We start from the raw sequence: 25,464 nt of genomic DNA, 5'->3' as shown, positions 1-25,464 counted from the left end.
AGTAGACTCCGCCCTGCCTGAAGTTTCAAGAGCCCAAAGCTGTTTTAAGTCCGGGTGGAGGGTCATAGGCGGTCCTTCACGTGTTGACACTCGGGGAAACTCGAAACTCAAATACATTCATGAAATTTTCTGTAACTTTATGTTATTGAATTGTGTCACCTTCAGACTTAAGTTCGACTACTAAACTAACTTCCACCCGGCAAGGAAATGAATTGAATGGACCCGAGAGAGTCCCGCAAAAACGGGAAGTTGTAAAGCCTTTACTGCTCATTTATAAACTATTCAGATAAACAGCCGGACGCGTTTAATTTTATGGTTAGTGCTGAACTTCGTCTTGTTAAAACATGAAGTTGTAGGCCTATCTGTCGTTGACGTGCTACTTTCGGAAAGCGCTGGTTCACCCATGGGAAGGTGCGAATTTTAGCCACGTTTTAAGTAAAGTTTAAAGTGGTAAAGTGTAAATTTCATACTCCATGAGTATATTGAAGTGACTAGTTTAACATGAGTGAGAAACAATCGCCGGGAGACCTAAACGAGGAACAAACTAAGGCAGATTTGGAGAACCATGTCAAGTCGGAGGTGGCTGACACGGCGCAGCGCGCCGACGGTCAGAGTCAGCCAGACGGTCAAGAAACGAAGCCCACCCGTCTGTACAAACGCCGTTGGATGATGGTCCTGCTTTTCAGCTCATATTCACTGTGCAACTCATACCAATGGATACAATACGGTATCATCGGCAACATTTTCATGAAGTTCTACAACGTGGACAGTTTCACTATAGATTGGATGTCTATGATCTACATGCTGACATACATTCCCTTCATCTTCCCGGTGACCTGGCTGCTGGACAAGAAGGGGCTCCGGGTCATCGCAATTGTGGCCACCGGGCTGAACTGTGCAGGGACGTGGATCAAAGTGACAAGCGTCAGACGCGACCTGTTCGCTGTCACCTTCCTAGGGCAGTTCTGTTGCTCCTGTGCTCAGGTGTTTATCCTTGGGATGCCCTCGAGAATCGCGTCAGTGTGGTTCGGCTCAAAGGAGGTGTCCACCGCCTGCTCAATTGGAGTTTTCGGGAATCAGGTAGGCTATGAAGCAAATGAGTCAAGTGAGCTTTTCACTTACTTGATCACTGATTTAGTCTAAATGTAACAGCCCCACTAACCACTGACCACTTGGACAGTCCCAAGCCCATTTGGCACGTTTGCGTAATTACGCACGTTAGAGCGACCACACTGCATTCTCCTATTCGTCAATGGCTCTAGAGAGACAGGATGAATGAAAGCAATACATAGTAAACAGCATGCAAGAGAGGACATGATTTTGCAACTACAACAACCACGATGTATATGCCTTTGTGGAACATATGATACTAGAATTGAAGCTCCAAATAAAGAACGTATAACAATGAGAAATAAAGAGAAAACAATTTCTCTCATGATGTTATACTTTAATGTTGCAAAACTCAGTAGCACTTCAGCTATATGAAGACATTCAAATACACTAGTTTAGGTCTGTATTAATTTTTAAATTAGGTTTAATCTCTCCAAACATATAGCATGACACAGCTTAAATGTTTTACACAATTTATTACATATTAAACATACTTACTGACACAACCAATGAAAATTGTTAAATTTCTTCCACAGAATTGTCATACTGTTGTCACTGACACTAAAAACACCAGACAAACTTCTTCATGTTTTACCACTCATTTTACATCTACAAAAATGTATCTGCACACACACACACACACACACACACACACACACACACACACACACACACACACACACACACACACACACACACACACACACACACACACACACACACACACAAACAAATAAATAGTGTACCTTTCCAAGCATATTGCTATTAGTAGGTATGCTTAAAAACACACACACAAACAGTGTGTGTGTTTGGACTACCTGCTTTAGGTAATGGACTATCCGTTCTCAGTTTGGTTGTATCATTAGTATCATCAGTTATTTTACTGCATCCGAACTGACTGCCTTTATATGAGTACATTAGAAGAAATGCTAGTCTAAGCTATATGTCAGAGATCGCAGGCTGTATCACAGTCTACTCATTCTGCAAAGTCTTAGATAGAAGTTGATTTTAACAGCATGGATACAAAATTACTTGAGGAAAAGAATATTCTGGTTATTATCATCAACAGTACAGGAGATTGCAGGTAAACAATAACAAAGATTTGGAAACATTAACCTTCAGGTCATCTGTGGTTCAGATGTAACAACCTCCAAAATCCTCCTCACATTCACAAGAGTTGTTTTGTACACATTCTTCAGTTAAAGTTTAACAGAGCCTATTTTTGTTTTCGGTGTCATTTAAACATTAGGTATAAGGTATCAAATGGAAGTTGGTAGAATTGCAAAATTTACTAAATTGATATCACGTGACAAGACTGAATGTAATGAATATGTGAACATGTGGTAGAGAGGCTCAGTGCCATCACATGCAGTGAGTTGTGAATGGACTGAGGACACTGGCCGCTGCTATAGGGACACAGCCAGTAGAAACATCAGCTCCAGCTGTGCTCTCTCTCTCTCTGAGAAAAGCATTTTTCTACAACAAGCAGTTTACCCACCGGACAGCAACCTGTTAGGATACAGGCTCTAATACTGAAAGACCTCTCACGTTCTAGGGGCCTGCTTTAGGTAGAAATGCCACACAACAATACTCTGAAAGGCAACCGTGCAAATTCTGAACTCGGCAGTGAAGAATGGCCACGGTCCAAGGCTGCAAAGAACCTAACTCCAGGCCTTGCCTCGCTGCAGTGGAGTCCAGGACCTTTGGGCAGACCCATCTCAATTGGTTCCCGGTTAGATGTTGAGACTTCACATGGCGACCAGGCAGAGCTCGTCCCGAAGGCTGAGACCAAACTTTACCACCGTCGCTGGGTCATGCTGTTTCTCTTCAGTGGCGTCTCAGCCAGCAATGCCTTCATGTGGCTCCAGTATGGCATCATTAGTAACATATTCATGCGTTTCTACAACATTGACTCTCTGTCCATTGACTGGCTGTCCATGATCTACCTGCTGACATACATTCCACTTATTCTGCCCGTCTTGTGGCTTCTGGACAACAGGGGCATCCGGGATGTCGTCCTTGTAGGTGCAGCCTTTAACTGCATTGGTGCCTGGATAAAAATTGGTAGTGCAGGTCCAAATCTGTTCCGAGTCACTTTTTTTGGGCAGTTTGTGTGCTCGGTGGCCACTGTTTTTGTTCTTGGTATTCCCTCTTATCTTGCCTCAGTGTGGTTTGGAGAAGAAGAAGTTTCTACTGCCTGCTCGATTGGAGTTCTTGGAAATCAGGTTTGGCTGACTCTAAACAAATCATGCTTGTGGAACAGGGTTCATTATAGAGAGGTGTGAAATGTCTGACTGCTGTCTGTGGATTTCATAGTGCGGGACCGGATGCCTGGGTCACATAGGTCTTCTAGTTTCTTATTGTGAGAGTCCTGAGAAAATTGTGTCAACTGGTTGCTGAAATCGCTTGTCATACTACTGGCTGTTTGGCAATTTAATCCTGAAAAATGGATTCTAACACAGATTATGTTAAGCAATTACTTTACCTTGCAATCTGAATTAGTAATAGGACGTGGTTTCTTTCACTGACTTGCACATGCAGGTTTCAGATTAGAGGTATTATATCTGGACTTATGAAAAGAGAGGACATCAAATGTATTTATTTGGTTTTGCACAATTTAAAAGTGAGATGTTAGGCAACTGTGTCATCATAGAGTATAACATGTTAATAACACGACTCCTATTCCATTTTGAAACACAGTTTGTTTTAAAGTTACATTACAGTAGCAAATTAGCAAACAATACATGATTAAATGACTTGATTATACAATAGTGTCAAAAACAAGCAATATTAATTGTCTAGATGACATGATGTGATGCTTTTCGGTCAGTATGTGCATGCAGCTGAGCTGTAAAGTGCAATATCAATTTTCAGTTAATCATGCAAAGATATTCAGAAAATTTAGTTAAAATGAGAACTTTTTGGGTTTTTCAACTGCTGTGATTTTAAATTGCTGTTCACTTCTAAACCTTCTTTTTCCATTCTCTGTTTAATTTGTGTAATATGTGCATTGCCTCACAGCTGGGTATTGCCATTGGGTTTCTTGTTCCTCCCATCCTGGTGCCTAATGTGGAAGACATGGATGAGCTGGCTCACCACATCAGGATTATGTTCTACATCACAGCGGGAGTGGCTACCGTACTCTTCATCCTCGTTGTGTTTGGTAAGATGAGTCATGTAGCTTTTAAAGTGTCAGTTCACACAATTCACTAAAAAAACATCTCACTTTCTTCTAATGGCCAAGTGGCTTTTTGTTTTATGTGCTCAAGTTTTAAAATGTGCATTTGTGAAACATCTCCTGACAATGGAAGAACATGTAATTTTGTTTGCGCTGCTCAAAGCACTTTTTTGGGACAATTTCTTTGATAGAAAGTAGTTCCAATAAAAACTATTCCAATAAAAAAAATTATTCAGAGTAAACAGGATTCAAACAGGATGTTCGTTGTTGTAAGGTTTTTTAGACGCAATCTCTCGACTCTTTGAGCAACTGAAAAAAAATAAGATGCAGATATTTTAAGACATTTGCAGTTAAACCGAAACTTTTTGCATGACGAGACACCATAAAGGGTAATCGAAAAATGTGTTTTTTCCAGTTTTGACAGACAGACTTATTTTTACATAAAATGCAAATTAACTGAACTTAACGGAAACCTTTGAAATACTGCACTCTGTAATTCGGGTCTTTATGAATGGATAAAGCAGTGAGATTGTCAATGAAACAGCCAAGTGAGTGACTGAATCAGAGACTTCATCACTCAGGTACTGTGTTGCTTCAAACCTTTCCACAGGCTCCATCATACATTATTATTCACAGATTTTTGATGTGTATTGTTGGGGCCTATTTCATTCAGGCTAATGGGATTTCCTTATTCAGTAAATGTACTTGACGAAGGTTTTCATTTACAGCAGCGTTACTGTCTTGACAAGAAGCACCATTCAATAGACAAGAGAAGTGCTGACCTGCATGTTTCAATCAGCACAAAACCTTCCCTAAAGGGAGACTGACGAAAAAGATACTGTTGTGGTAATGAGTAAGGTCAGGAGAGATGTCACGGGAATGGGCACAAAAGTACAAAAGGTCTTTAGAAATAATGACATCAACATGATTATTTTGTTAAGTGAATGCTAGTTAAAGATATATTATAGATAGATAACTTATTGTCACAACAGGACTTTTTCTGGCATAAGGAAGTAGGTCAAACAGTGACAAACAGGATATGATATGTTAGGAAAACTGCTTACTAGTAGTCTACTTTTCTGTCCGTTAACCCTTGTGACTGCATTTCTTACCATTCCCTTATATATTACATGAGTTTGTATCTTCAACTTTATGTTTAGCACCTTGCATTTGTTTATTTCTAGCGCAGATAAAATTAGAATCATATGCTGTCATTTTGAGAGTAGATCGATTAATAGCAGAAGTGTTTAGTCAATATCCAGTGATGCTCTATGTTGTGAGTGTGTGGCACTCTATAGTGCCTATAGTGAACACTGGACTGGGTAACGAGTCGCATGAAAAAGCTGTTGTCCTGTAGGAGCAGGGGGGCGGGCGGGGGCCGCTCGCAAGAATTCTGCATTCAAAGACACAAAAGGATGCTTGTGAAGGCATGCCATAGTAGTACCATGCACAATATTCAGACTGATTAAACTGTCAGTGTTGTTAGCATTCACTGCAGTCTACTGTTCCTTATATACCTTGAAATGCAGACGTAAGCTTGCTGCTAATTTGACTAACTGAAAGGTGTACCATGTGCGTTTTTGAATTCCACAGGTTTATTTTTTATGAGCTTATATGTTAATTTGTATAATATGTCAATTTGTTTCATACGAGGCCAGGCTGGTTGATCCATCTCACCCAGTCTGGCCAGTATAAGGCTGGAATTGTTTGTTGGTTTAGAGAAATTTTGGACAATTTAGCTGGGCATGTTAGCTGGTTATAGTTGCAAATGATAGGTCACAGAGTGATCCAGCAGGTCACCAGTTTAATGTCTAGTAGCTGATGATGATGATGATGATGATGATGATGATGATGATGATGATATTGACTGTAGCACCAAATAGTGTAGCTCAAAACATTGACAAGACTTTTCAGTCCCGATGCTATGCTAACAACCTCCTGGCTCTAGCTTCATATTTAGCAATCAGATATGGGAGTGGTATTTGTCTAACTCTCAGCAAGACCTCGAATGAGCACATTTGTCAAACTGTTGTCAAACTAAAATGTCAAACAATTCCTTTATTGCAAAGTACTTGCATCACTCACCGTAGTGTGCACGTTCATGAGTTGTGAGCAGTACAATCAAAGAGGATTTTTCCTCTTGGGCTGTTTAATTTGAATGGTTTCTAAGGCCAAAGCAAAATTCATCACAACAGATTTTTTTTTACATACTTTCCTCCATTTCCATGTGATTGAGCGAGGTTTGCGCAACAACATGACTTGTGCTGCACTTGGTTACTCCTGTGACATAATTCACACCAGTTGGCTGCAGTAGTTTCATGATATGACACACATACTCACACACACAGCACACCCTCACACATACATGCAAGATGCCATGTGTGAGGGTTGTCCTGCTGGCAGGGCCATCTGTAGCCCTGCAACAGGCCTGTGAGTCAGCAGGGCAGACGAAGTCCCAGGATGCAGAGATTTGCATAAACTGTGTGCAGAGAGAGGTGATAGAAGTTTGGTTTCTAAAAGAACCAATAACCAAAGCTAACCACAGAGCTGGTCTGCATTAAGCCAATACGAGTGGCGTATGTGAATCGGTTGAGTGAATAAGGGGAATCACCAGGGGCATAAAGGGAAAGTTAGCATATGCAAACTGTTTTGTAAAATTTCCAGTGAGCACTCCAAAGGCTACTTAAATGAAACTTATAATTTCCCTTGAAAAACAATAAAAACACAGTAAACAGTATATGAGATCATGTTATAATTTAAATAACTTGACAGTGGTAGACCAGCTGTATCCAAGAGTAGGCTACTTTCATGGGATTAGTGAGAATTGGTTACTGTACACAAACTCTCAGGTCACATTCATTGGCAGGGGGGGAAAGCTGGCTCACCTCCAAGAACCACAAAGACTGACATCTGCGTTTCTCCATGGGGCCTGAGGGCACGCACTCTTACCCAGGAGAAAAGCTGACTGAAGCAGGTCACATCACAGTTATCTTCCTAAAAGGTGACAGTCTTGTGGGTCAGAGACTGGCTGATTGTCCTTAAGCATGAAGAGCACTCAGTGGAAGAATAGAAGAAAATGGGCATTGTGTGTGATGCGGAGGTGTGCAGCTTGTATGCGTTTGGACCTGTCCATCTGTGTAGGAATGTGAATAACACAAAACACTGAGCGCTGAGGCACAGCTCCATGCCCCTCTCCGACATGCATGAGGACATTTAGGAAGTTTTCAGTCATTTTTTTCTAGTGGAGAAACTTTATCCCCAACACTAAGTTTCTGATAATCTCTCATATAGCCAATATTATTCTAAATTTTCCCTTTAGTTTCAATAGCTGAAAGCAGATGTAGAGGCAACCAAAGCCAGAAAAATTGCAAAAGTGGAAACTGTCATGTTAAATTATTCAGTATTTTTCAAGATATAATAAGGCGTTGAATACATATGACATTATTATTATTATTTTTTGTTTGTGATCATTTTTGTTACACGTGCCTTAAAGCCTTTGCTTGGCGATTTTCTATATTTGTCCTATTGTCAACAAACGTCATTTGCAGAACCTAACCAACAATGAGCTCACTCATTTAAAGCCACTTTAATTGATATGTGTGATGTGTGCTTTTTAGTTGCTGTTATTCGTGTTGACTGCATTTGACAATGTTGTTGGTGTCTCCTCATGTCAAGTCTTCCAGGAGCGTCCTGAACTTCCACCGACTCAGGCCCAGGCCACAGCTCGCAGCATCCCACCAGAGCAGTACTCATACACCGCCTCCATCCGCAGGCTGCTCCGCAACAAGCCCTTCATCCTCCTCATCATCACTTATGGTTGGTCATCAATGTTCTCAGCAGTAATTGTTATTAGTTTTACACCAAAAGGTAATTTTAAAAATGACCTAAACCAGTTTGTATTTCAGTATTTTTAAAGATTTAGAGATGATCCACAAGCAGGACTTTGACCTTTTTGGTGGGAAAGTAACAATAACTAGATTTTTATTGTCAGCGTCTTTCACAATAGGAAGTTGTCAAATTCATACAACAGCTTTACTCGTGACCTGCCTCATATCCAGCTGGATGATTACTGCTCTCTCAGCAGGGAAGCCACTGGCTGATTTCGATGACTGGTGTGTAATTAGGTTTATCTTATCATTCTTTTTTTTTTTAAGTGCATGCTAGTCATTAGTCATTCAATTACACGTGGAGATGCGAGTGAGCATTTCCTGGAGAGGTTCAAAGTTTAGAGTCTCGTAAATATGTAACGAATGTGTTTGATCGATGAAGTAAATGAACTGTGTGTTATGAAATGGTTTTATTTGCAGTTTGTCAACTTAGGCAAGTCAGCCTATTTCCAACAGCTGTGAGCAGTTTACGGAAACACTGCAGCACTTTTAGTCTAACCTTGAACTTACAGAGTCATTTAATTTGACACTTCTCATGTGACTATTATTAGTGTGTGTGTGTATATTTCTGTCTGCCTGTCTTCCTGTATATGGTGCGTGGGATACTAGATAAATATGCAGGGTTCAGTTGGTCACACACAGATTTACCTGTGATCATCGCCCTCTGTCCTGCAGGCTGCAGCTCCACCTGCTCCTGTCAGTTTAACTGAGCTAAAGCTGGCTCTTTCTTGGTGCCCAGTTACATTCAAGTAACAGGCTCATATACACTTTAATATTTGAAAGTAAAATTAAATAAGGATATACACTACCGTTCAAAAGTTTGGGGTCACATTGAAATGTCCTTATTTTTGAAGGAAAAGCACTGTACTTTTCAATGAAGATAACTTTAAACTAGTCTTAACTTTAAAGAAATACACTCTATACATTGCTAATGTGGTAAATGACTATTCTAGCTGCAAATGTCTGGTTTTTGGTGCAATATCTACATAGGTGTATAGAGGCCCATTTCCAGCAACTATCACTCCAGTGTTCTAATGGTACAATGTGTTTGCTCATTGGCTCAGAAGGCTAATTGATGATTAGAAAACCCTTGTGCAATCATGTTCACACATCTGAAAACAGTTTAGCTCGTTACAGAAGCTACAAAACTGACCTTCCTTTGAGCAGATTGAGTTTCTGGAGCATCACATTTGTGGGGTCAATTAAACGCTCAAAATGGCCAGAAAAAGAGAACTTTCATCTGAAACTCGACAGTCTATTCTTGTTCTTAGAAATGAAGGCTATTCCATGCGAGAAATTGCTAAGAAATTGAAGATTTCCTACAACGGTGTGTACTACTCCCTTCAGAGGACAGCACAAACAGGCTCTAACCAGAGTAGAAAAAGGAAGTGGTAGGCCGCGTTGCACAACTGAGCAAGAAGATAAGTACATTAGAGTCTCTAGTTTGAGAAACAGACGCCTCACAGGTCCCCAACTGGCATCTTCATTAAATAGTACCCGCAAAACACCAGTGTCAACATCTACAGTGAAGAGGCGGCTGCGGGATTCTGGGCTTCAGGGCAGAGTGGCAAAGAAAAAGCCATATCTGAGACTGGCCAATAAAAGAAAAAGATTAAGATGGGCAAAAGAACAACAGACATTGGACAGAGGAAGACTGGAAAAAAGTGTTGTGGACGGATGAATCCAAGTTTGAGGTGTTTGGATCACAAAGAAGAACGTTTGTGAGACGCAGAACAAATGAAAAGATGCTGGAAGAATGCCTGACGCCATCTGTTAAGCATGGTGGAGGTAATGTGATGGTCTGGGGTTGCTTTGGTGCTGGTAAGGTGGGAGATTTGTACAGGGTAAAAGGGATTCTGAATAAGGAAGGCTATCACTCCATTTTGCAACGCCATGCCATACCCAGTGGCCAGCGCTTGATTGGAGCCAATTTCATCCTACAACAGGACAATGACCCTAAACACACCTCCAAATTGTGCAAGAACTATTTAGAGCAGAAGCAGGCAGCTGGTATTGTATCGGTAATGGAGTGGCCAGCGCAGTCACCAGATCTGAACCCCATTGAGCTGTTGTGGGACCAGCTTGACCGTATGGTACGCAAGAAGTGCCCATCCAACCAATCCAACTTGTGGGAGCTACTTCTGGAAGTGTGGGGTGCAATTTCTCCAGATTACCTCAACAAATTAACAGCTAAAATGCCAAAGGTCTGCAATGCTGTAATTGCTGCAAATGGAGGATTCTTTGACGAAAGCAAAGTTTGATGTAAAAAAAATATTATTTCAAATACAAATCATTATTTCTAACCTTGTCAATGTCTTGACTCTATTTTCTATTCATTTCACAACGTATGGTGGTGAATAAGTGTGACTTTTCATGGAAAACACAAAATTGTTTGGGTGACCCCAAACTTTTGAACGGTAGTGTATATATTACACACATATCACATCCTTAATAGATGCATTCTTTAAGAATTCCCCTGCAGAATGTATTTATGATATGTTTTTTGTAGGTGTATATTCTTTTTGTGTCTGAGTTACCAACTTTGTCTAAAATATCCAGTGCTGATGGATCCTTTTATAGAAATCCTTGGTTCGGGACAGCGCTCTGTTTTGGAAACTAGCTGGATTAAGCTCATGAGATACAACTCTAAAACCTTTGACAGCTCATATTCTAGCATTTCAGTGCTTTCCCAACATTATGAAGAGTTCACTGAAAGGAAATTCTCATCCAGTGTAGACATTGTGTATCAATCTTTCCCATTATTTCACAGGTTTGAACGTGGGTTGTTTCTACGCTGTTGGTACCCTGCTGAACCGCATGATCATCGATCATTACCCTGTAAGTCCTGTTCACCATGTTTGTTTATGATACACACATTTAACACAACCCTTTTGTCTTTTTTTGTTTCCTTTGTATTGAACTCTAATAATTTTCATGACCCAAAACCTTTATTACAGTTACCTTAGTCTGACATATTGATAGTTAGAGAGATAGTTCAGCAGTGTTATCTCTCATTAAAGCTCCACCACAAAGCGTCACATCTTGGCAGCTTCAACTTAAAAACCAGAACATTTAATACCCAGAAATAATGTAACAAGACATCAACAAAGGGCACTGTGGTCATAGATTTAACACGGGTAAATCCTGTTTTCTCTGAACACAGAGCTCATTCAGTGCACATTAGGTTTTTTTGAGTATCAGTTCCTGTGGTTGTGTTATATTAACACTACAACATCCAGCCCAGTCTCTTGCCAAAATGTGTAATAGATCTGCTGATCTAATATAGGATACTGTGATGTTTTGCCTTGTCTAGATCAGAAAAGTACACGTGTGCAGACTCCATGCCAACAACTCCATCTAGAGGCTGTAGTACCACATTAGTAGAAGACAGGTAGGGATCGATAGGAAGGCAAAAAGTGGATGTAGTTGCAGGAGGCTATCATGATTGTACAATTTATTGTTGCCATGACAATGAAGGTTGTCTAACTTTAAGGACATGGTAAATTTAACCCACACCACATTTTAAGATATCATTTTAACCTAAACCATGATCAGTCAAAAGTGTTTTTGAGCCTAAACCTGATCAGACCTTAATCACAGCGCTGTAACACCATAAAAGTCACGTTTTAAACAGTTCTGATTTGTAAGCGCAGACAAAATTATGTTGTCTTGCCGATTACTGCTGATAGAGGCACCATATTAGAAAATGCTCCTAACATGCACACATGTACTTTTCATGCATAGGCGAGGCAAACCAGGACACTGACACAGAGACCAGTGGGTGTATTACACACTTTAGTGTGATAGTGGTTTTGAATGTCAGATAAGGCAAGTTGACTGAAACTGTGGGAGGATTTAGTGACTCTGTTACGCCCCTGAATAAGTGGAGAAATAATCACGACAGTGATAAGAGTGGCGTTTCCTCAGTAACAACGTTTACTGTAATGAGGAAAATAGCGCGATTCCCCTAGTATGTGGGTGGAGACCAGAGTAATCGATCTCAGACTAACGGATAAAGACCACATTGTCGATCACTGATAATACTGTTACATCCTAACTTTTAACAATGAACAATGAAATAAACTATGAATTAAGTGAAGAGACTTTTTAGCTTTTTTAAACCCTTTGTAAACATACCATGAGTTTTTACAGTTTTTAACCCATTTTAAAACATCTTATGAATTGTTTTTGTCATGAACATATGATCTTTTTAAACCTCATCACAGCATTTTAATCTTATTACAGACCATGAAATTGCAATCTTTTTAAACTTATCAGATTATTAGTGTATCATCATTTTAACTTTTCACACCTCTCTCAGTTTAAACCTGCAGGGTGGAACCTTTTGTCTCCCCTTTCTGGCAGTGAGAATAAATAAAACTTACTTGGTTGTCACTCTAGTTCTATGAACTGGCCCCCGTCTCTGTCCCCGTTTTGAGAGTCACAAACCCCGCAAAATGACTTGTTTTACTATAGAATTTGATCCATTCGGTCCAATAACATTTGTAAAGTCTAGCAAAGCCACATGATTAATCTGTTTTATCCCTCAAGTCAGTGGATGGCTAACCGGAAGTTAGCTGGCTTAGATGGTGGAGGTGTCTGAAACACAGGCTCTATGGGTGCCCTTCAGTTCTGAAAACCAATCTTTGGTGTCTGACATGGGAATGTTACCACAGACATAAAAAAAACTCCAGTATACTGCGAAATACAGAGATTTACCCAGCAGTGATAGTCAATCAGCATTGTGTGATGTTCTGCATGTTCTGCACTCCAGCTTTAAGTATCACCGTGAGTTTTAATGTGAGAATCTTGCCAACTATACCTTTAAATCTCATTGTCCATTCATAAGGAGGAAGGTTTACTCTGAGCCCAAATTAATGCTGAATCTCTCTCATCAAACATCATCCACCTGAAATACATGTGGTTGAAATTTAAGGACTAGTCCTTCATGTGTCACTTTCTTTGGAGTTGCCTTGCCTTGGTATGTAAGGCCATTAAGTCACTAACCTTTATATCCTGTTTTTCTTTACCCTTTAGGGGGAAGAGGTGAATGCTGGGAGGATAGGCCTTACCATTGTCATTGCTGGTATGGTTGGTTCCCTGATCTGCGGCATTTGGTTGGACAGAAGCAAAACTTACAAGTAAGGCAAATGTCTTAAAAGGAAAGTACAAGAGAGGTAGGTTGCTGGTGGATCAAATAGAAGCATAGAAAGGGAGTTAAAGTAATAATTCACAAAGGAACAAAATAAAAAAGATAATATTTTGTAAATGATCTTACAGATTGACTGATTTTATCCATCATTAAGCAGCCAAACAAACTCTATTGTATTCTGTTTATTGTCATTTCTCTCTCTCATTTCACTGTACATCTTGTTTATGTGTTGGCTGTTGGGGTTTTAGGTCTATTTATCCAGGTGCTGTGTGCTGTTGTTACACTGAGCTCTGTGACTTGTTGCTCCTGCCTCCTGGCTGTGTAGTGAAAGCAGTGTCCACCCTGTGGGGGCAAGGGGTTGGGGGTGGTCTACAGTCCACCCCCACTGTCTTATTTACACATTTTGACCTGCAAATGGGGGAATGCTAACGTGTTTGTGGCGCATATGCAGCTGCAGTCAGCTGCTGGCTTTGTTGTCTAAGCCAGATATTTAAGTACTCTTTTTCAGAGTTAAATTACACTGTTTGCCCTTTCTAAAATACCTTGCAGTTCATCTGTTAATTACTTATCCTCTAGGCTCCTCAACTGCACTTTTGAAATGACTTGTACAATTTAAAATCAATCATCTTATGGTCACTGTGGTCAACGTTTAGAACAAAATGTACGAAAATGTGTTTTTGTGACACAAACACATAATTTCAGCTTTCTGTAATGTCTGTAATATTAACTTATTTTAATCTCAGTACACTCAGTATACTAAATCTAAGAATCTGTAGTCCAACATTGGACATTTTTTAAACCACGGTAGAAGAAAGCACGGTCTGTTACAGAGACGTCGTTATCCTGAGGAGTTTGTCCAATTTATCTTGATTTTCCACCTCAAACCTTAATGATTGTTGTGTCTTTACCAGGCAGACTACCCTCGCTGTCTATTTCATGTCTCTGGTGGGGATGATCGTCTATGCTGCTACACTCAGTCTTGGACACCTCTGGGTGGTATTCATCACTGCTGGATCTCTTGGGTATTCTTTCATTCTTTATTTTTAACCTATAAAGTAATATAAAAGGTAAATTTTTTAATTTGAAATTTGAATGTGGTCATGTGTATAATATTTGAACACCTTATTCTTTCAAGAAAAGGACAGAACATATAAATATGTGCTGTATATACGATCAAAACACCAAAATGACTGTGTACAAGTTTTTTAAAAATGTAGTAAGCAAGGCGGTATATATTCCTTGCACAAAACAAAGTGGTTTATAAAAAAAATATGAATGAGTGATGTAGACCTGCCGAAAACATTGTGCAACTTCTTCCAGTGAATTCCTTTTTCATGCTTTTAGTTCTGTTATGTTAATTTTAATTCTGTTATAGAATATTTTTGTTGACATTTGTGACAATAATTTACAGCTGTGTTGATTTAGTGGTCAACTTTGGCTTGATAAGCATTCAGCCATAAACACTACATGACCTGAGGTACAGATTTGCTTTTTCAGACACTGACCTTAGTATCTAAACTCAGGATACTGTATATAGGGCAGAGGTAAAGCAGGTTTCCTGTATTAATGGAGATAAAAAAACAAAAAAAAGTGTGACAGTGATAGTGGCCGCTGTTATGTGGAATCATCTTAAACTTCATTTATTTATACCACCAGGATAATCCACTCACTATCATTGCTGATTTCCAGTAAGTCCTGGGTACATACTGCATATTATAATATATATTAATTGTATTTAGCTTGTTTAGCTAGCAGTCGTACTTTTACTTTCAATTTTAACATTTATGTGGCTGTTTGTGTAAAATTATACCTCTTCAGTGGCACAGATTGTGTCACACCTACATACAGTATTAAACGATACATTCACACACAGGCCTGCCAGACAGTGTACAACATTCATGTGACTCACCAAACATGAATCACTAAACAACTCACAGAAAGCTTCATTTGTTAATGAGCTCCATCTTGCTTCATGTTTCTGTCGGAATTTCTGGTACTTAATTAAGAAGGTTACATTTTCATTTCTGATGTGTGCAACTACTGTTCCAAGTACCTTTTTTAAGTTTTCCCCTATGTCAGTATCTAAAAAATTATATTCTAAGAATGTCCTCAGATTATTCAGAGAGTATTTCTCTACATATCTTATTCACATATTACTATACAAAACTCTTTGTGGACCTTCATGTGTAAAACCAAAAGCAACAACTTGCAAAGGTGCCACCATGGTATGCTTTTTTCATCAACACATAAGCAGCGGAAGCCGGTGCACACATAAAAGAAATGTGTGTTACTGCTGTTGCCATGCAAGGACTTTGTGATCCAATTTCACTCGTTGTTACTTCAGTGGAGGACAACATGATCTGATGTCTGTTTGCAAAGCCTGTTGTTCCCGAATTACATCACCAGTGTCATTAAGCCACAGTCAAGAGTGTTTGTTTTTATATCCTGGGAGGACACTGATGTTCAGATGGTAAAAAAGTTTGCACCCATAATCCAGGTTGTAATATTGAAGTTTAGATCAAAATAAGCACCAAGGGTTTTGTAACAGTAACAGAAAAATCAGTCAAAAATACATAGAGGATTTTCAATAATGATGATAAGAGCTAGGAATACCCTTGAGACCAGCAACACACACAGTAGGAGAAGTGCGACATGATCATTGCATTCAGGAAGGTCTTAGATGTCTATATTGTGAGGGAGTTTCTAATATACCTAAAATTAACTAAATTAGGTGGTATTTCATGTGTGACTCATCTTTTTTATATGCTTCTTAAAACTGAGGTTGGGATCTAATTTAATACCAAGTTAGATGATGAACTTGTGATTCTATAACTTTAACTAAAATGTAATTGTTTGCTGTCCAGGTTCTTCATGACAGGCTACTTACCACTGGGGTTTGAGTATGCGGTCGAGCTGACGTACCCAGAATCTGAGGGGACCTCTTCTGGGCTCCTCAACTGTTCAGCCCAGGTAAAGATCAATGACCTGCAGGGTCATGCTGAACTTAATAGTGGCACGAAGCCCAGAACAACAGTGACGTAAATAGAATGAGCGCAAATGTTTGTAATTTTAGTGGTTGAACAGGAAAAGTGAGTCATTCACTTTGTTTCACCTAAATAAGCCAACACTGGTTTCTAAGGAGACCATCCATTAAGACAATGCAATAGTGTAATTAAAGTAGTCTGCAGAGTTTGGCCAGTAAATAACTTAGTAAAATGCTGAAAGCTTGACTTTGCACTTAAAAGGCTGCAAATTAGTTTGTTCCTTTTAGACCCAGAACCTTCACCAATTTTGCAAGTTGCAATTTACAGCATGCTTGCAACCCATGCTTGAGCACACCAATATAAATACCACCTTTTCTTGCAATTTCTCGCACATCACTTTCTGTGAAACAGGCCTCACTGTAGCAGATTACAGGTAGTGGCATTATAATGCTGCATGCAAGGAATGCATGCAGCATTTTTGGCTGGCCATAAGATATTGATCCTACTTATTGTAGGCTTTAGCTTCTTAGTCTTAGCTGAGTGATGAAAATGAAGCTTTTAGAGTGCGGGTAAACACTCTTGTTTGGCTGCAAATGTGAGCTTTATTCTCAACTATTGCATGTTCTGCATGCACAGGTGTTTGGCATTATATTCACCATCTGCCAGGGAAAGATCATCGACCACTTTGGCACTCTGGCAGGAAACATCTTCCTCTGTGTCTTTCTTCTAATCGGCACAATAATAACAGGTAAGACCATTCTGACTGTGAAACGTATACTGTATGGAGTCATAATAAGCTACTGATTTTATGTCACATTTGGTCAGAGTGCACAAGAATTGTTTTGTTTCTGTTATGAGTTACTAATCTTCCTGTTGGAAAATGTTAAATTCCAAGAATGTAGATGATGGTTACTGAGTAACTTGAAGGACAGTTTCAGGGTTGAATGTTAAGCAGATATATTTTTAACATTTTGACAAATTTGTTTTTATTGCATGTATACTTCAGAAATAATTTTGTCACTTCCTAGCATTACGGCTAGTTGACATTAAAAATAGCTCAGGGTTCTGGCTCAAGTTCTGGGAAATTCTTAATTTTCCTCAAAAGGGTTTTATAAAAAGTGCTGTGCTGAATAGACAGCGTGTAACCGCAGACAGGCGATCTCTTGTTCCATCCTACGTCCTCCTCTCCGAGAAGTGAATGCTTTTCATTATGAAAAGCTTCAAGTAAAAGTTTCTAGAAAACCATATCTAAATATTCAATTCAATTCAATTAAAATCATTTTTATTCATCCCAGAGGGGCAATTCTTGAGGCAGGCATGGTAAAAAAATAACATACAAACAAGACATAAAAAGGCAATACATGGTAGACAAACAGTGACCATGGGAGCAGAGTCAAATAATCAAATGTCCAGCAGTAATAATAAATCATTTAGGAGTCTATTTTACACATTTTGTTGTCAATTAACTGAGTAATGGAAATCACTCAGATGGTTGTTGTGGAGGCATACTGACACAGTAGCTCAGTCTTAAGGTGAGAGTTCATGCCTCAGTTAACTCCTGAGCCAATATAGAGTCACTTAGGTCTTTTTTGCATGGCCCATTGAGAGGCTTATGAGCAATATATAACTTTTTAAAAATGCATTAGCGACTGAAGAGGTAAACCTTTAACACACTGGAGAAACACTCCGACCCTCTTTAATGAGACTGTTCTGCTCACAAAGGTCAGCAGACGGACTCACTGTTCTTTATAACTTACACAGCAGACCGCTTGTTGTAGTCATTCTGCCAATAAAAGAACAGCTTTTAGGAAAACCGCAACTTAACTCCCACTTCTTGATTTGTAAAATACATTTCTTTGAACTGCACAAAGTTGTCAGTATTGGTTCTCTATAATGGTTTTTTTCAGTTACAAAGGTTATAATTTCTTCTGAGGTACGTTGACCTGAATTAGAACTTTAATTAATAATTAATTTGCAATCAAGATTTTTGAAGAAGTTTGAAGATAAGTTAGGCTATGTTACTTAGTAAGACATACTTTATTTTCTTCAGATTTCCATTTGTTGCTCCACAGTCTGAGGAAATACTTAAAGTGCATTAAACTTTAGTAGAGTCTCTGTTATTATTGCAATGTGTCTGTAAATAGGAGCCATCTAGTGGATAGTCACCTGTATTACATCTTGTCAGGGCAGGTCTTTTAAGTTGATTTACAGCAGGGAAATGGTCCTAAAATGTTTTTATTCTTTTGTTTCACATGCTATTTTCTCATGCAGGCTTTACCTGTTCTTTGTCCTTACTCTCTTGCAGGATTAATCAAGTCTGACCTGCGGAGACAAAAAGCAAACTTATTGGCCAAAGCAGCAGTAAGTAAAAGGGTGTCATGCTTTGTTTGTTTGATGGAGATATACAAAACAGGAACAACGGTGGCGGTGGTGGTATAACATGGGTTGTTTTATTGGTTAGCCTGTCATAAGTTTGCATGGAGGGCATGCTGTTACAGTCACATGTGTGCCTTGTGCTGCTTCAGAAATAACTCCTTCTATGCTCCTTATTGTGTCTAATTCTGCTGTAGTCGTCAGTTTGTCTGCTTGGTTTAATCAATTTTCCATAAAAACAGTGATAGATTACCATGGGCTGATGCTGCTACACTATCTGTATTGCATGTGTTGAATTTTCATCTCCATCAGGTGTCTGCATGTTGCTAAACAGAGCATGTATGTGTTGTTTCAAAACTGTTTCCATTTATTGAGGTAATTTCATAAATGTTGGCTCTGGGGGATTCAAATAATACAAGATATGTTTTTATGTTCAAAACGGTTGAACTAACAAATATCTTAGGGGTTTGTTGAATTTGTGAGGATAGTACTAACAGAGCTAACAGAGCTAACTCCTGCTGTCCTAATTCTGTCTGAATAGACTTCTCTCTGTTTCACCACTGTGTGACTTGGTCCCCTATGGCAGAGTTGCTTTGGGTAGATGATTTGTGAAAGAAATGTCTCTTAAAAGAAAAAGGCAAAGATAGTATAATGAGACAGTTTACTTCACATAAGATGAGCTGCAAAGTTAAGAAACTATTTGAATGGGACACAAAAGCAACAAAAGCAATGCCCTCAAGAGGTGACTGGACTGTGGACAAAATCTGAAGAGTTGATATTGATGCCTGGGTGGGTCTTCAGGGTTTGTGGTGAAGGTCCTGATGATTGTTGATATCGAATTCATGTTATATTAAAAAATGACAGTTATTTGAGAAGATTAACCTTAACATCTCAACTTTTAAAACATTTAAATTCAATTTATTTCACTTAAAAAACTCAAACAAGGACAAGATCATCAGATTCTGTTGCAACAACTTCACCCTAGACTGGAGGCTCACCCTGTATAAATGAATGAGAAGTGATCAGTAGCTGTTGTTTTAGGCGGAGGGGCAGATGTCGGGACAAGACTACGGAGCCACGGCCTTAATCTCTGAGTCTCCTCCTTCTCAAGCCTGATCAATAAACCCTTTCTGCTTCCAAAAAAATCCCCTCAAATCTTAGCTCAACACACAGACGCACAAAGGTAGGAGCACCAGCAATCAACACATGCTGTCAATAATCACCCACACCTGCTTCACACCCTTTCACCCTTCACTGTTAAACCTGCTCTCACTTTCTGAAAGATCACGCTCAATGTTCACACAGTCCTAAAAAAAACCAAAATCCTTCCTTTCAGTGTGATTTTATATCCCATCACAGCCAATGTGCCTGAGGTAACATTTATAAGAGCCATATAATGATAATATAACATTAAAAAGCACATTATCACATTCACATGGGAGTGTACCTTGCTATTTTCCTGTTTGGATGTTTGACATATATTTTACATTTTTATTGATATCCACTGACAAAGTCTGTGTAGTGACGTGTTTTTATGGTCATGCAGTCAAGTATGAGTCATTTGTCATGCAGAACTGAAGAAATGTGAATGAAGACATTGTTCAAATCAGTACACATAAAGCAGTAATATGCTACCATTCTTAAGCTAAAGAAGTGATTGGGTCTGATTTATGAGCAGATAATTTATTTAGCAATGTTAATTACACAGGATATCAGCAAAGACTTACTTTACATTAAAAGTATTTTGCACCTTTTATCTATCATTAACCTGAAGCAACATAAGTAAGATACGGTACTTGTTGTAGAGATGCCATGAAAAGCTAAGCACAGGTAAGGTCATTTGAAAAAAGATCTGCTGATAATGGAACTTATATCAATCATGTATTATGTCAGTAAGTAGTGTACTGTGATGTATAGTTTCTGTTTTTAATGAGACTCTTTGTGCACAAAGCTCAACCGATCAACACAGAACAAATAAAAGACAACTTCTGTGTTGAATTCATACAACTGATGAATTAACATACCTGTTTTGATTTATAGGGAACATCCGACTGCCACAATGGGAGCCTGTCTGCACCCACCGTCATCAAAGAAGCCAAACTTTAGATGTACACATAAAGAAAGGAAGAAAACAAAAACTTTGACAATTCTTATGATCTGCTTCCTGTTGTAGTGTAAACTCACCTCCCTTCTGAGAAGCTTTAGATAGTACAATGTTGTATAAATTATTTATAATGAAATCTTTTATGCTAATGATATTCTTACCAAGCCTAACAAATCTTTCAGTCTCAGACAGATTTTTTTAAATATTTGAATGTAAATGAAATGCTTACACTAAAACTGCTTGAAAATCTCACAAATCTGTGAAATGTTTGTTTGTCCCATTTTTATGATAGATTTTGGTAGAACTTGAATTAATTCGTACAGCATATTGAATGGTTTCTAATTCAAGGCAGTTGGCAGTAACGGAAAAGAAGGATAAATACTGACATCATAGTTATGGAGCTAACAATATTTTTGTTTACATGAAATAAAACATGAAATAAAACATGAATTAAAACAGTTTTATGAATGTTATTTACTTAATTTTGTGTACGGTATTTATACACATACGTGGGGTTGTGTGCTGCTATGTTCTCTCAAATGCCTAAGACAAATTTCTCCCAAGGGAGACAATAAAGATTAATCTAATCTAATTTTATAATGGATTATCTAAAGCCAGAGAGCACTGTAGAAGCATAAACGTAAACCCAGATGCACCACACCCAATACAAGTCAGGGATCAGGGACATATTACACATAATCCTTGTATATGAATTTGACACTGACATTTATCTTTCTGTTATCAGAAAGATAAATGTCAGATGAACACTGATTACAGTGTTTTTCAGTGGGACAAATCAAGACACACACAGCAGTTTTTATCTTTCTGCAGCAACCACAGCATGACATGTTGATCAAAAGATTAGGTTATATGCTGGTTTTAGGGGTTACAGTAGTGCTTACTATACCAGCACCATGACAACTTAAATAACTCTAATTGCCAAAGTTTTAAAAGTGTGTTGCATCAGAACTTTGTTTTTCAGAACTTCGTGTACTACAGGATTTAAAATCTGTATCATGACTGAAAAAATATATAAATAAATACAAGATTGCAAGTACCCCTTTTGGCCACATGGTGACGACATTGTAACATACAAACAGCACCAACCCCTCTAATGAACAAAAAGGCCTGGAAGGCTTCAAGCAAAGAGCAAACGAAAAGAAAGAAATTACAGTAGATTGTAGATATAGTCGGTGTTCTCAGTGTCATCTCAATTTCTAATTTCATTCAATCAGATGTGAAAAAGTATCCAAAAATGAATGAAGTAGACGTGCTGTTCTGAATAAATGACTCCATAAACATCTCATTGGCATAAAGAGATAAAGTTGCTTCTGAACAGCTCTGTTATTATGAGATCATCCTGACTTAAGGCCAGTGCGCTAAGAGCAGTTCCAGTTTGATTGATTCTCTGGTGATCTCACTGTTCTCTAGTTAGCTAATGACTGATCCTTGGCATAGATCAGCTGTTAAAAGTTTCTATCATGACTTTTTCCTGGTAATACAGGTTCACCAGCACATACATCTGGGGAAATACTTTTTTAGTGTCCATGACAGCACAAACAAGCTGAAAAGGATGTCATAAAAATACTCTGCACTCTTATCTAAATAACTTGATTCTAAAAAAAACTAGTTTTAGACCAGCTGCCAGTCATCCAAATGGATCAAATGCCACTTTAATTCAGATTAGGATGGCAGAAAGAGCAGAGAAACACAAGGGAGAATTTCTGTTTGGTTTAATAGAGAAGGTACAAGCCTGACATCATACTCATGCAATGCTGCCTTTTTTTGTCATTTATTGTGTCAACACTATTTAAAATGTTTGCCTCACAGCAGAGTTCTCTCCTTTTTAAGAGCTTTATTAATGTGGAATATGTGAACGGTAGACAGGAAGGTCACAAAAGGATGAGGACGAGCAGGGTGTGACCTTGGGCTTGCTAGGGAAACTCCTGACACTCCGCCCGCCCACAAGTAGAGATGGATGTTTGAATAAGGCCCCTTGTATGCATGTGACATTTCAGGGCTGCTAGGTAGAACTTACTGTACACACAAAGGTTTGGTTACTTGGTTATTACTAAGAGCTTTTTTTTTTTTGCTTTTCTGTTGTCACTTTTTTTGTGCCTTTACTTTTCTGCTTTAAAACCTCATGTTTTTCTTTCAAAAGTGGATCAAACGACACTTTCTTCCCTCATAGCATTGGTTAAAAAATGTGACTTTTTAAATCACAGACAAACAAACATCTCTTGTTCTCATGTGACCTGGGTAGTACTGATATGATATGATAAGGATAAAATCTCCATGGAATATGTAATTTCATATTTTGATACAGTTTATTTCTAGAAATTTAACAAAAAAGCATCTTTGACAACAAAAGAACTGATGAACCTACAGAGAATTATCACCTGACTCTGTAGCTCCAATCCGCTTTACAGTGAGCTTTATAATTGTTATTGCTAACAAGTTTAAAATATCAACTTTAAACATCATGGTAAGTGCATGTTGTGTTCACAAATGGTTTCCGCTGCCTCCAAATTGCCAAAAAATCTGGTAAATGTATAATAAAAGGTGGCATCTAGTGCAGTAGATTAATCACTGTATAATCACCTAAAATAAGAAATGTTGTGTTTTTGTCACATTAGAATGAGCCTTTTATATCTACACGGGGAGCATGCCTCTGCCATGTTGCGGACAAACCAAACACTGGCTCCAACTTCCCCACAAACCTCACATTGTCATTTTTACATTTCTGTTTAAAAAAAAATGTGGACACACTTTCCCATTCATTTGAATGAGAAAGTGTGTCCAAACATTTGACTGGTACTGTACATTAAACTAATGAGATACAACATGTTTATAGGAAAACTTTAGAGTGACTGAACTAATCATTGGACAGCCAGTTTAGCTGTGCTTCTTGTTTCCAGTCTTCATGCTAAACTAAGCTAATCATTTAGGCTTGATTCTTAATGCAGAGATATGACAGTGATATCAATCTTCTGAGCTAACTCTCTGCAAGGAAGCTAATAAGCATCTTTCCCAAAATGCTGAGTCATTCTTTTAAAGGGTCAGTTTAATTTTTACTCAGTATAAGCATGTATAGTCACCATATGGCCTACCCCTACACTTGCGTATTTATGATCTTGTGGGAATGATAATGTGGCAGATTACAAGTATTTCCACAGGATGTGTACCTCACTCACGTGGCGTGTAGCCGAATAGCACAAACACTCAATCCTCCTCTGTAAGGAATCGTGGCATGATGATTTATTCCGCTGTGCTGTTGCATGATGGTAAAGTGCGTCATTGCCGTGAGCATGGCTGATCCTATCTGCCTGCTGCCGTTTCACAGATATTATCAACTATCCACACCATGATCCATCCTGCACCCACAAACCCAAAACCTTAAATACACAGCTAAAATTATAAACTCTATACTTAGTTTTTGTAGAGAAGTGAGAAGAAAACAGTGATTGTGCGATCAAGTGTATGCTTTTTTTGTCAAATGAGGTTAGCTTGCAGGCCTTCCCAATAACAACATCAGTTAGTGAAGGAGTGCAGAAAGCCATCACACTCATAAAGCATGAAGTGGTGGGAGAAATGTGGATGGAGGAGGCTGAACCGCATGACGCAGTGCCTCCTGTTTGTGTTGTCAGTTTAAGCAGCAACAGAGATTGATGGTACTGGCCACGTACAACACACAATAGTAAAGAGGGAGCTGTGTGTGCATTCCTCGGGCCTGATCACCTGAATACAGACACATGAAAGAGAGGAATAGATAAAGCCAGATCATTTCATAGAGATGAGAAAAACAGAAGGTGAAGTACTAAGAAGTGAGAAGATCTAGCTGACAAGGAAGATATAAAAACAGGCAGAGGCGCTGTTAGATGACTGCAAAGAACACAGGAGATGAAAGTAGAACTAGGACTGAAAGTGAAATATTAGAAAGTGTGGTGAAGACTTTGTCATATGCTGATACTGCTGCTCAGTGTATTTTTGAGGGGCTGCCGAGCGAGCACCTCATCCATGCACATTCTGGAGAAATATAACTCACTCGCAGATGGACTGCAGAGAAGGGAGGTGCTGCTATGAAGTCAAACTGTAAACTGATTCTTGATATTTAACTGTGGCTCCGCGCCAGAGGAGCTGTGCTTGGTACCAGTGTTTTCTTCTTCTTCACTCCACAGGGAAGATAAAGACTTTCCTCATTTTTCTTAGTTCAGCCAGTCCTTTTTTTCTGTGGTGTGTGTGTGTATTTGCGTGTGTCTGTGTGTGGCCTCCTCCAGTCGTTAGATAATGGACGCTTGAAATACTAAACACAGAAAATTTCTGTGTTTGGTTTGCTATTCTGAACGTACAAAAACAGACAGAAACACAGATTTTGTGTGTTTGGTATTCTTGGTCTTTATTAATGAGGATGGCTTGTTTTCAGGGGATTGCAGGTAGGGCAGAAAGTAAAAAAAAAACAGACATATCTCTTCTGCTGGTGTACAAACCAGTTAAGATTGTTATAATACATCCAAGCTTTTTGAATATGATTTAGATTTAGTGCAGACTGCCCTGACATTCATTAAATGCTTTTTTCCAGCAAAACTAGGAACATCCAAACAATCATATTAAACATCCCTCCTCTTTAATTATATAAAAAATTCAATAACTTCATCTCTTGGTGAGTTTCATGTGGT

General features: G+C 38.8%; 1 protein-coding gene across 1 annotated transcript; it reads left to right on the top strand.

Moving 5' to 3' along the window:
- Positions 1 to 61: 61 nt before the first annotated feature.
- LOC133997426 (heme transporter FLVCR2-like) lies at positions 62 to 21,234 on the top strand. The gene is made up of 11 exons (XM_062436998.1): positions 62 to 1,080; positions 4,132 to 4,273; positions 7,964 to 8,104; positions 10,946 to 11,013; positions 13,213 to 13,316; positions 14,239 to 14,349; positions 16,192 to 16,297; positions 16,948 to 17,059; positions 18,617 to 18,672; positions 19,726 to 19,867; positions 20,725 to 21,234. The coding sequence occupies exons 1-10, from the start codon at positions 502 to 504 to the stop codon at positions 19,798 to 19,800; spliced, it is 1,494 nt and encodes a 497-aa protein (XP_062292982.1). The 5' UTR covers positions 62 to 501; the 3' UTR covers positions 19,801 to 19,867; positions 20,725 to 21,234.
- Positions 21,235 to 25,464: the final 4,230 nt, after the last annotated feature.

This window comes from Scomber scombrus, chromosome 17 (genome assembly GCF_963691925.1).
Source record: "Scomber scombrus chromosome 17, fScoSco1.1, whole genome shotgun sequence".
In the NCBI taxonomy this organism is placed as follows: Eukaryota; Metazoa; Chordata; class Actinopteri; order Scombriformes; family Scombridae; genus Scomber; species Scomber scombrus.
Note: the sequence above shows the minus strand (reverse complement) of the source record. Positions and strands in the feature narration are given on the sequence as shown.

Coding starts and splice junctions, on each gene's coding strand:
- LOC133997426 (XM_062436998.1), top strand. CDS start 502: ATGAGTGAGAAACAATCGCCGGGAGACCTAAACGAGGAACAAACTAAG. Junction 1,081..4,131: donor TTGGAGTTTTCGGGAATCAG/GTAGGCTATGAA, acceptor ATTGCCTCACAG/CTGGGTATTGCCATTGGGTT. Junction 18,673..19,725: donor ACTTATTGGCCAAAGCAGCA/GTAAGTAAAAGG, acceptor CTGTTGTTTTAG/GCGGAGGGGCAGATGTCGGG.